The sequence below is a fragment of the Athene cunicularia genome, assembly GCF_003259725.1.
Source record: "Athene cunicularia isolate RWA chromosome 7 unlocalized genomic scaffold, athCun1 chr7_part2, whole genome shotgun sequence".
Lineage (NCBI taxonomy): Eukaryota > Metazoa > Chordata > Aves > Strigiformes > Strigidae > Athene > Athene cunicularia.
Genome location: NW_020799108.1, coordinates 4138200 through 4151047, shown reverse-complemented (window position 1 = coordinate 4151047; position 12848 = coordinate 4138200). Strand labels below are relative to the sequence as shown.

Sequence of the window (12848 nt, the reverse complement as noted above, 5' to 3'; positions counted from 1 at the left end):
GGGCCGCAGCCGTGTCCCGGCCGCCGCGGGGAAGGCGGGGCACGCGTTTAACGGCGCCGGCGAGGAGCCCGCTGGGGAGAGCCTGCGGCGCGGCGCGACTTCGCGTCCCGTTACTTTTGTCACGGACGGATCGCTTAACTCGAGATGCGCCACCGAGAGGGGCCTCGGGCACTCCGAACGCTGCGGTAGGAGCTGCAGCCCGGAGCGACGCGCGGTACCGGGGCTTCGGGCTCCGGAGCCTCGCGCTCCCCAGCGCACTGGCAGGTTTTCCCGTTTTTCTTTCTGCCCCGCGTTGCTCGCTGCGTCCGAAGCTTCGGCCAGACTAGGACCAGTGTTTCGGTTTAGTGTCACTGCCCGCAGTAAAAAAAAAAAAAGTGTGCGATACAGAAAGAAAACTGTGGGAACAGGGAAAAGGTTGATGTAGGGACATGATCCAAAGCCATATTGCAAATGGAAGCAATGTTAAACTACATAAGAAAAACAAAAATAAAAATTTTGCATTTGTAATGTTACCTGAACAATTGTGGATTGTGGACGTTTTTGTAGGCTGGCTGTACACCTACCTTTGAACAAATTCTACGATTTGACTTCTGTGTATCATAGTTATTAAGACCTTATTCTTCAGCTTAGCTTTTGTGATTTCATATTCCAAGCAACAGAATAAATTAACTTGTATAATGGAATGAGGTGTCTTTCCAGGTAGGAGAAGAATGCTGTAGCTATTACAGTGCTGGCCAGTGTGTCTTGAAGCACCTGCATTTTTTTTTTCCTTACTCTGTCACAGACTTCCTCAGTGAAGTTGGGTAAGTCCAGCCCTCATCCTCTCAAGGTGCCCAATACCTCTCCTTTTGTGTCAATTTTTCATCTTTAATAAGGAATTACATTATTTCTTTACTTCAAGCAGATTTTCAGGGTAAAAGTATTAAGGGTTAGTTGTGGCTTGGCTATTTGGCAGTGGATGGGGTGGCAGGAGCTCGTTAGCTTTTCAGGAGTGTTGCTTTGATTAAATAGCACACATAATTTAAATGTGGGATGTAATCAAGTTTAGCTCCTTGATACACAAAATTATCAATTTCTGATATAGTACTTCTTTTTACCTTTTAAAAATTAATTTTCAAGTAGTAATTACATACTAACATGGAACTGCCTCCTGTAGCTGACTTTGTCAGCCACCAAGTAGGATTCATCATGGTAGAAGACTTGTTTGTAGCTAAAATGAATTAGCTGGTCCCACTCTACGCTTCAGAAGATTTGATATGCTTATTAGACATAGTCATCTTTCTCTCCTCACTGCCTAAACTTTCAAAGAATCAGACATAATTAAGTCTACTGGATGACTTTCAGAGTGGCTTACTGTGATCAGTGAGGGAGTCTGAATGCTGATTCTGCAGCCTAAGCAAAGCAAAAATTATCAGAATTGGTTACTTTTGTTTTTTTTACTCAAATCCCTTACACTAGTATTTCCCCTCTCACCTGTGAAATGTAAAGTGCAATTGCTTCTGGATTGCTCTATTTTTTTGTGAGCTAGTTCAGCTGCACGCAGCTGAGCCGAGATCTGACTAGCACAGCCCCTTTAAAACAATAGACAATTATTTCTTTTCCTACAAACTGCCAGGGATTCATGAATCTGTTCCTTTTGCATTTATGTACTTAACTTGCAATTAAATTGTGTTGTTCAAAAGTGGTAATAAGATTGCTAAACCCATGAATCAAAAAGGAAAACCTGAGTTGGAATACATATTGTCTATCCTCAGTATGGAGTTTGAAATCCATATGCTGCTTAAAGGCTCAGTAGAAGCAGGCTTTCCCAGAGATGTAGTTTTGTGTGTGTTAACTGAGATGAATGCCTCACAGTTGTGATTAAAGATAATTCCATTTATCACAGGTTTATGTATGATCTTACATTGCTACTTTAATTTTTCTAGGATAAATATGAATTTTCCCCTGATCTAAAGCAGTTCCATGTCTTGTTTGGTAAGTCTGTATTTAAAAATATTTGGCAGTCATATGTTAATGTGAAAAAGTTCTGGTGAAATGTCTTGCTTGAGGGGATTTCCACAGCACTGAGATGTTTAAACTTTGTTGTATCAACTTTTGGTGAAGGAAACTGTGTAGTATCTCTTCATCATAGGTCTGCCATGCATGACCTCTGTACTGTTTCTTAACCTCTTACTTGACTAACTTGTAGCAGAAAACTTTCTGAACTGGGGCTTATAGGGGCTACTTTTGATGTTTTCCCACTGCCATGTTTAATAAATTACAGCAACTCTGCTAACATTCACTTGTTTCTGTTCTTGAGGACTGTTCCTGTATTCTACGTACACCAGTTGAATCAATCAGACCAGAAGAGCTATCTCAGAGCAGTGTCCATGAATGCCAGGTAAGGAGATAATAGAAACATTAACTGGCAATGTCAAATACAAAGCTGGTACATAATAAAAATAATCTCATTAGGGGGTACTTCATATTAACAGCAAAAATAACCAGAGTATGTTGAGGGCTTCCACTTTGGAAGACGACTGTAGGTAACTAAGCATTACTGTTAGTCTTGTACCAGTTTAAAAATAAAACACACACACACACACACACACACACACACACAAACCCCCAGTAGCTCATAAAACTATCGGTGTAATGGTAAAAGCACCAGCTTGAATATTGTGACTTGAGTACCTGATCTTAGCATTGTAATTAATGTTATTTCTGCATTAATTTTAAACATGTAAATGCTTAAGAATCACATAGTCATTTTGAGAACTGTTTTTTCCTGACTGTTAGGCTGATTCTGATCTAGCTTGGATTCCCCCATCTACAGGAAGGAATGAAATGGTATTTTGCTCTTCTAATGTCTCTCACTATGAACTCCAGCTGGAAATAGGTAACCTAAGTGTACCTTAAAATATTTATTGTTCCTGCAGATATATGCTCTCAATAGGTTATTGCTAACAGCAGTAAATATTAAGTTTGAAAATGTATTATCAGCTGACTTGAACTATTCTTGTGTCTCCTTCGTTCAAAGGAGAGCAGAATATTGCTCATGTTCCAGTAATCACTTATTTTAAGATACAAGACAAGTCAACAATTACCTGAATTTTTCTTCTGATATTTGTGCATGTACATGTCAGTTTTCTAAATCTGTGGTATGTGGACAATAAATAACAGCATTAAGTAACATCATGTCTTGTCACTTGGCTACCCAAGTTGATTGTTCTAAGGATGACTGCCCTGAATCCTATTGTGCATCCATATGTTTATGTGAATATGCATGCTAAAAGTGTTGTTTATTTAGATGTATAATTGCTACTGACCAATGTTTCAACACTTTTAGTTCTAAAAATAGCAGAGCCATGCTTTAACTGTTGCTGGATATATTTTGTTTTTTGTTGCAAGTACTTAAGTTCTTGACAATCTTAAATAAAATGTCATGCTGCTATCAATTGCAATTTTAGAACTGTAAAATTATTTCTAAATACAAAGTAAATTATGTGGTGGATTGTTGTATTTTCCAATGTTAAGGTAGCCACTTCTGGTTTCAGGAAGGAGGTTTAACGATTTAACTTCAGTCTACCTTGCACGGCATACGCCTACAGGCATGCAAGTTGCTGTAAGGATCACAGACCTAGAAAATTGCTCTGAAGAGCATTTGAAAGCCTTACAGGTAAAACAACAGCATTTCTACACAAGTCTGATGAAGGTGGTGATGAATAGATATGAGGTTATTAAACAGAGTTAGCCTTTGTGTTTGTACTTAGTCATTTCAGTCAAGTTTTTGCTTCCAAAGGAACAGAAGGCATGTGTAAATTTGAGAGTTGCTTTCTGAAGAAAACAGTTGACAAGTGTTCTAGAAATACTTCTGTAGATGTACAACTTCTTCTTTTAAACATGTTCTGTACTCTGTATTTAACACCAAAACTTCGGACTATGAGCAAATTAAATTTACTTCAGACAAATGCAATTATAGGCAAGTTATTTACATTTTTATTGAGGGCTGCAACGTTGTATAAATGCACACAGAGAACAGTTCTTTCTACTGATTACTGATGTAGTTAATGCTCTTAGTAAGATGTCTTGTGGTTAACACATCCACTTTTATTTAAATCTATAGAATGAGGTGGTTTTATCCCACTTTTTCCAGCATCCCAATGTAATGACGCTTTGGACAGTGTTTACAGCTGGTAGTTGGCTTTGGGTCATCTCCCCATTCATGGCCTATGGTAAGAACTGTTAACTGCAATTTTGGAACAGGACAAAGAGTTGACACAATCTTGTGGTCCATGAGAGGTTTTTCTTTAAGCATCTCCTATCTTGTAGAAAAACAGATTTCCCAAACCAGTTGTTTAGAGAAGTCTTCTGTACATAATCTTCCTCCCCAGTGAAGACTGGTATTTGAATGGCACTTAGTCCTAACACCCCCCACTATGTGTGGAATGTTAATTTGGAGATGTATTTGACTTTATACAACTTTGAATTTTGCCAACAGAAAACTTGTCTAGGCTGAATAAAGTTTTGACATAGACTTTCAGTTAACAGAAGCATGACTTGAGTGTGATCTTTGCCTGATGAATGTATTAGTTGCATCCATGTAACTGTTCTTGATGTACCATAGTCGATGTAAAGATGAGAATACTGCTCCTGATAAATGTATACAATGAAGCAAGCATAGACAAGTAATTTAACAAGACTTCTTAGGCTTAGCTAGGTTTTTTTCACAACCAGGTTCGGCTAGACACCTGCTGAAGACTTACTTTCCTGAAGGAATGAGTGAAGCTTTGATAGGGAACATTCTGTTTGGTGCAATCAGAGGATTAAATTACATGCACCAGAATGGCTACATTCACAGGTAGGAGAATGTCAGTAGATAAGATAAGAATCAGATTACAGCATCCAGTTTAATAATTCAGTTTTGCTTCAAAACTAATTTTCAGTTTAAGTGTTTTCTCCTTCCTTTTTCTAGATACCTTCTTATGTCAGACAGTGCAGAAGCAATTTTTTTCAGTAATCCAGCAGAAACAAGTTTGTAGAAGCTTAACAAGAACAGTATTCATATATTATTTAAAGCCATTTGTTACAGGGATTATACATCTGTCTGGTTTTGTCTCCTTGAAGCAGAAAAGAATCACAGTTGCTGAAAGGGCTTCCTTACTTTACACTCTTTGCAGGGAAGGAGGGCCATCATGCAGTTTCTGGAAGCTTTTTCATGCTGATCATCTCTCCTCTCTCTTGGGACTGTATTAACAAGACAACTCATATTGACTGAACAACTTCATGAAAATAATCTGCTAAACAGAACTGCACACTAACATCTCACTATCAGTTAATTAAATATGAAAGCCTTTCTACTCGAGTAGTACTTTGAGTAATTCTTATGACTAAAATTTACCACTTTATGTTACAGGAATATTAAAGCTAGCCACATTCTGATTTCAGGGGATGGGCTGGTTTCTCTCTCTGGCTTAAACAACCTCTACAGTTTAGTTAACAATGGACAAAAGTCAAAGGTGGTATATGATTTTCCCCAGTTTAGTACATCTGTGCTTCCTTGGCTGAGTCCTGAACTACTGAGACAGGTTAGTATAAATTACACTTCATTTTTCCTATTCAAAACTACTAGAAGTACTCAACTTCTAACTTAAGTCTGCTTGTAGAAGTGCAATGGAAGCTCTGAACTGCAACTTTTAAATAAAAGTCATAGATGTACTGAATTTGTAATTCTAAAGAGAACCAATTTTAAAGCTGTCAGTAGGATGCTGCTGTACTAAGTCTCTTTAGCTGACCTTCCTGGAAACTACTGTAGATCCTAAAATTTGTCTTCAGTACAACCATCAGAGTTCTGAAAAAAGCCTCAGGTTTCACAATTTAATTACCTCAATCCCATGTACATTACAGGGTATTAGAATATTGTCTTGAAACAGACACTTGTCTTTTTGTCGGCACTGCTCAATGGCATCAGTGATCAGTAGAGTTTTCTTTCTCTCACAGGATTTGTCTGGGTATAACATGAAGTCTGACATTTACAGTGTGGGAATTACAGCATGTGAATTAGCCAATGGACATGTTCCGTTTCAAGATATGCCTCGCACTCAGGTATACTTCAAAACACTCCAAGCTTTTTTTGTTTTACTCAGAGAAACCAATGCTATTACTGCTGAAATGGTGGCTGCTTTTTGTTATTTCAAATACGCATACTTCTTTCTTAGATCAAATAATCCTTCCATTCCTGGAGTTTTATAGCTTAGCCTGAATAGGTCTGCATAATTGTTGAACTCTCATACTGCTATTCCTTTCTACTAGATGCTTCTGCAAAAGCTGAAAGGTCCCACATATTGTCCTTGGGACATAAGTACCTTTCCCTGTGGGGAATCCAGGATGAAGAATTCCCGATCAGGCGTTGATTCTGGAATTGGTGAGAGCATGACACACACAATGACCAGTGAAAGACTACAAATTCCCTTTTCCAAAACGTTTTCACCTGCTTTCCACAACTTGGTAGAGCTTTGCTTGCAACAGGACCCTGAGAAAAGGTAACCTTTTAGTGAAAACTGATTTCCTGTCACTTCAATCTAAGACCAAGTATAGCCCACAATTTAGAATACAGTAATTAGTTGAATATGGTTAAAGTCAGAAGTACTATGCAAACACTACACTTACCTTTTGGGTTTGTAATTTAAGAATTATCTTGCCTGATAAAGGAACCATGCTTTTAAAGTCGTTTGACCCCTGAATTTCTTGTAATATGAATATACTTTGTAACAAGTAAAATTAATTTTTAAACATGTACTTTGTCCAAGAAAAAAACAAACCAGATACACATGTTTTTCAGTACTAGGTCTCTTCTGAATGAGGCATTAAATTCCTTGTTAAACAGAAAAGTGAAAAAGCCTTTAAAAATAGATTTCTTTAGTAGTGCCTTCACTACAAATTGAGGCACAGAATGTAGGAATTTTGTGCTACTTTTCTCATGCTTCACATTTGTCCTGTGGATGAAAAAACATAGGGCTTAAATTGATTTGTCAGTCTGGCCCATTTTCCAAAAGCAGTATTTTACTTTCCAAAACATAATTATATTGTTCATTTTATGATCCAGGCCATCTGCCAGCAGTTTGCTTTCGCATACGTTCTTCAGACAGGTAAGTTTACTACATTTTGTTAAATGACACACCTATAACCTAATAAGCCACAAAATATTAGTTGGATTACAAAATAATTAAGTTAGCAGGAGCCAAAACCCATCCTGTAACAGCATATCTGCTTCAGACTGTTTTTAAAAAACAAAATGGTATTGGTAGACTGTAGGAAGCATAAGAGTAATCCATTTCCCCTTTGATAAAGTTGTTTTAACTTAACTAAAGTCAGGCTAACTAATAAGAATAGCTGTTAATATTCTTAAATTAAAGCAGAACTACACAGCTAATGTAATTAGTCTTGAAAGAACTTACTCTGAGGAAAGCTAAACCCCTCATCCTGTTATTTTCAGTATTGAAACATGCAAGAAGATGGCTCTGATTTCACATGCTTTTAATGTAGTCAGATGCAAGGTTATGTAGACTTTTATGTGGAGCCCTGTTTTAACTTTTCTTCTTTCTAGATAAAAGAACAAACACAGAATTCACTACTGTCTCTATTACCGCCTCCTATTCAAAATAACAGATCAGAGTTCTTGGCACTACCCTCAACAGCAGTTGGGACTGAACTTGGAAATCTTACTGCAAGTCAAGATGATACAGACTGGGAATTCTAAATAAATACCAAACAATCGTACCTCTCCTGCACTTCAAAGAAGGAAAATGTGATTTGTATTTGCTGCTCTAGTTTGTGTGGTTAAAATACAATTAGACAAGTTGTACTTGAAAATGCCATTGAAGTGGCCATATTTCATTAGCTACTTCCTCTGCTGGCATTGTGCAGTGTGCCTCACTTTCTGACCGATAAGGAAAATTGTATATAGAAAATGGCTGAATGCTTATCTCCCTCTTTAAAAATATTTCTTAACAAGAGAGTTCCTGCTGTCATCTTACTCTATACTGTATTTTCAGCTCATACTGCTGCAGTCCCTGTGCCTTTCTGAATTCAGACTTGGGTTTTGTCTGTGACCTTACTTAAACAATCTATTTGGTTTTTTGTTACCACACAGATCATTTTAGTAAAGAGAAATCCTCCACTTCCAAGTTTGCAACTGCACAAATTAGTTGCTTATGCAAATAAACGTTTCTCTCTTCACGCATCCCAAAAGGCATTTTTCTCACTTGGCATGCTGTCATACTTGCCAAAAGTTAGCTATGCATCATTTTTCATGCAGTGTTTAATACTGTGTGTATCCCAAAGAAGTTAAGCTACTTGAAAATGTGACTCATGCTCTTGCATTTGTCTACATTCTTAGTACAAATTTGTGCTTTTGCATCTCCATTTATTGTTGTGTCATTTTAGCAATTAATCTGAGGCCCTCTTACTATGCAAAGTAAGTCTCAAGTTATAACAGGTACGGGTTACTTTTGAAGAATCATATTAAATAATCTAAAGTTACTGTACATATTTTTATTTATACTGTATTCCTATTCACCACCAGAACGTATCAGAACCTAATACTGTTTTCTTTTAAGAATAGTCAACATGCATTAAACTTCACTGGCACTGCTGCTGGCAAACAAGCCTCTTCTGCAAGCCACAGCTGAATCCCCATGGATAGATTCAGCCATAACAAGAACTTGATAAACCCCTTAGGATCTTAGTGAATTTATCTGTTTTAAGTCAGATGAAAAACTGCCTTTCTATACTCCCTACAATTCAATAAGTCTTTATCTCTCATACTCTTATCAAGCAATGCAAACTGAACAAAAGCAGTTTCTTTTTAAAAAAGCTGCATATTCTCGTAGTGTTTTAATAAAAGTTGTATCCCAAAGCCACTAGTACTTTACTCTGACTGTAGTAAAAATGTATAAATAGGTATCAAATGGATATATTTTAAATTGTCAACATAAAAAACATTCCACATTAAGTCTTCAGTCTTCCATAGCTGAGCCAATCTGCAGTCAACCTTGAGAATACTACTGTTTTGCCAGCAGCTTCACTACAAAGCCTTGAAGACCAAATGACTAAAATGCAAGCCTGAGACAGACTTAGAATTCTAAATGACCACATGAAAGTATTAACAAAAAAGTTGATTCTACACATTATGCTGTGAAGAGAGCTCTATATTTCAAAACACATGAAACTTGAGATTAAAAGCCTTTCAATAAACTTACCCTATCTGTCTCTATTTCTGTAATTCTTGCCCTTCTGTTTTTACCACAGTCCAGTTGTCCAGTTATACTAACAGCTTCTTGTTACTGCAGGAAAGATGTTTCATATTTATGTTAGTCCTGCATGACATCTTTCTCTCTGAATGGGAGAGATGTAGGTTTGATGGATGGATAAGGAATTGCCTGGATGGTCACACTCTGAGTTGTGGTCAGTGGCTCAGTGTCCAAGTGAAGAGCAGTGATGAGTGACATTCCTCAGGAGTCAGTGTTGGGACCAGTGCTATTTAACATCTTTGTTGATGACATGGACAGTGGGATTGAGTTAAACTCTCAGCAAGTTTGCTGACAGCACCAAGCTGTGTGGTGCAGTCAACACTCAGGGGGGGGAAGGGATGTGCCACCCTGAGGGACCTGGACAGGCTGGAGAGGTGGGACCGTGCAAACCTCATGGAGTTCAGCAAGGCCAAGTGCAAGGTCCTGCACATGGGTCAGGGCAATCCCAAGCACAAATACAGGCTGGGTGAGGAGTCGATTGAGAGTAGCCCTGGGGAGAGGGGCTTGGGGGTATTAGTGGATGGAAAACTGACTGTGAACCAGCAATGTGCGACCTGGTCTAGTGGAACACAATGACCTGGTCTCTGCCTAATTCACTAGCCTATCACATCAATAAGTTGACAATTCTGATTAAGGTTGCACAGTGTCCCAACACCTTATTTTGTAAATGACCAGTGCCAGAAAAGCTATATAACACCTGTTACCAATCCAAGGATCCACTGAAATGTGAAAAAAAACATTTAACATCAGTTAACACATTAAAGTGAAAGATGCAATAAAGATATTGCAAGAACATTTATTATTATTGCCACCATCATCACTACTACTTCATTATAATTTTTTTTCATCACACCCTTGGGAACATTATCTTCCCACATCAGATTCCAAGGAAGATTTTTCCTTGCCCTCTCACTTTTCTTTGGAAGGGCATTCTGTTATTTTGGAGTGTCACAGTTTGCAGTAACAAATCTTGGAGTATTTCACAGAATTCACCATTTTCTTAGGATTGATTTCCATTTGCTCTGCTTGAATGTTTTGATTCTCAAACTTAAAGCTGATAGTATTTCCTGTAACTTCACTATTAGAGGAATCCAGTGATGCGGTTTAAGAATGTACAGACTGTACTCTGGAGGTCTCTTTAGATGACCTGCAGATACAGGGAACCAGTGTAGGGTCTTGCAGAATACAGTGGCCAACTCAGGTTCTCCTGGAGAGCCTCTTAAATCATGTATTTTTTCTTAAATTATATCAATCAAAAAGAATAATCAGATTTCACATTCAGTGACAATGTATGTATGGCCAAATGTATCACCTATAAAACTTACTGCCCTCTATCTGTCTGCCTCTTGACATATAACTTATTAATCAGGTTTATTGTTGTTGTAGTAGTAGTAATAAAATGTAATGTACTAACACTCAATATGGATAGGAAATATATTACTAACAGATTTTACAGAATTCCCATGAAGCCCTCAGAATATTTATAATGGCTACATGCTCCCGAGAAAAAGACTAATTTAGCACATTTTATTCGAGGATCTCTGTCATCACTGCCCATGATTTTAGTAACTCTTCCATCTAATTCAACCTACCCCTGGAATGTAGAAGAGAAACAATTTTAACACAATAGTTTAAAGCCAAAATCAAACAGTGTCATGTTGGATGAAAATTATAGAGAAAAATCCACAGGAGCATCAACTAAACTTGTCCTGAATAGACTGATATCCCTTCAAAATTGTAATCTATGGTGTTTACAATGATAAGGGGGAAAAAAAAGGCTAATTGCACCAGCCATGGGGAACCAGTCAAGAAAAAATTGCAAACTATAGTTAGCAGCAGCAACAGTCAATGAAACAAAGAAACTGGAAGAAGCACTTAAAGTGACATGGTATAGCCAAAAACCAGGCATGGTTTCAGACAAGTTCATCTTTACTAGTGGAATTTCATGACACATGTAATAATGTAATTAGAAAGCAAGAAACAAAGGGGGTTTGATGGCAGGATGCATAGGTTTACCTCAATTTTTTCAAAATTTACATGACATAGGTCAAGAATATAAATGCTGAGTTTATCTACTACAGTTTATTTTAGAAGTTTGGTTATTCTACATTCTGATATCAGTTATCTTTCTAGTTCTCATATGTTTGATGTCAATGAAAAGCAAAATACTCTTACAGGCAGATTGCCTTTTGCCCATGTGAAATCTGGAAAGCCGCTTTAACTGTTTTCGTGGTTTGAGGTAGCTGTTGTTCTGCAGTAGCCAGTGGAGCCAGACTTGTTGAATGATTTATTTGGCTGGCTGTCATGTTATTTTCCTGCTCCGCTTTCTGCTTCAAGTTTTCCTTATTATGGGAGAACAGATGATTTTGAATCCTTGGACCCCATGGCACGTGATGTTGAAAAAGCTGGTTCAGCATACTTCTCATGTTTTTTCTGTACAACATCACTAGATTTCCTCAGTTTGTTTTTCCTTCTTAAGTTACTTAATATTTGACACAGATGTTGGTGGCATGGCAAGGCACATTTCTTAGGAGCCTTACTACATCACTTGTCTTCGGACTTCCAGTCAGAATTTCTTGACTTTTCTTTTTCCTCATACTCAGCTTATAAAATAAGACACATTTTGGGCAATTTGCTGGAAAAGAGAGCCATGGCCTACAAGTCTATTCTGCTTGAATAATAGCATCATAAGCATTTAAAATGGAGGAAGAAGTTGTTGTTTCAGGTATTCTTGCTCTTTTATCAAAATTTTTAACAATTTCAAAACCTTTTATTGACTGTGCTAGTTCTTTTTTTGCCCCTTCTTTTTTCAGAAGTGGTTGTTGGTTGCTTTGTTTAGGTTTTTTGTTTGGGGTTTTTTTGTGGTTTTTGGTTTGGGAGTTTGCTTTAGGTTTTTTATGGTTTTTTTCCCCCCAAAGTACATTAGTTTTTCACTGTATAGGTTAACTATTACATCTATCAGTGGGTATTTATCCACAAGATCTTGCTTTTTTTTCCTTGCCTTTGTATCACCTGTCTGAGGCGTGCCTGTATCAATTTAAAAAGCCATGCTCTTTTCCATTTTATTGAATACAGTACAAAAGTCAGTATGGCAAACTGCCTAAGGTAGGGAGGACTCTAAAATTTTTTAAGTTTGAAGATTACATAAAACACGGAATTAAAGCAAATGGTTTTATTCATGTATAGGAGCATATAGGAATTTTTTTCTTTTTGACTGGGTTTCCCGTTTTGATTGCAGCTACTGGACAGGCATGGTCTGGCTGCCCCTACCACATAAAGGGCAACGGAAGAGCCAGAAGAATCCAGCTCTGTTCCCATTAAGAAGGCTTTCTTGGGGAGGAACGTGAGGCAGGGATGGAAAGTACTCTATTAAGCAGGCAGACTTCACTTCCACAGGCACACCAGGCTGCAACGACACCCACCAAGAGAAGTGCGGGGCAGGCACCGCGGTGCAGCAGAAGGCCTGTGCCCTCCCGCGACCCCCTCGCGGCCGCGGGGGCTGGCGGGCCCAGGCCGCCCATCGCCCGGCTCCCGCCCTCCCGCCTACACACAATATTA

At 38.1% G+C, this 12848-nt stretch overlaps 1 protein-coding gene across 5 annotated transcripts; it reads left to right on the top strand.

Annotated features, from left to right (window-relative positions):
- Positions 1 to 6: 6 nt before the first annotated feature.
- Positions 7 to 8433, top strand: STRADB (STE20-related kinase adaptor beta). Of its 5 annotated transcripts, none has more exons than XM_026853162.1 (12): positions 7 to 803; positions 1926 to 1974; positions 2300 to 2380; positions 2779 to 2878; positions 3537 to 3658; positions 4136 to 4214; positions 4717 to 4840; positions 5396 to 5567; positions 5980 to 6084; positions 6292 to 6521; positions 7085 to 7127; positions 7586 to 8433. In XM_026853162.1, the coding sequence occupies exons 2-12, from the start codon at positions 1963 to 1965 to the stop codon at positions 7736 to 7738; spliced, it is 1221 nt and encodes a 406-aa protein (XP_026708963.1). In that variant the 5' UTR covers positions 7 to 803; positions 1926 to 1962; the 3' UTR covers positions 7739 to 8433. The 5 variants fall into 5 exon arrangements, with proteins under 5 accessions (XP_026708963.1, XP_026708964.1, XP_026708960.1 ...); XM_026853163.1 differs by having other exon boundaries at positions 4106 to 4214; positions 7648 to 8433; XM_026853159.1 differs by having other exon boundaries at positions 4106 to 4214.
- The last annotated feature ends 4415 nt before the right edge of the window (positions 8434 to 12848 follow it).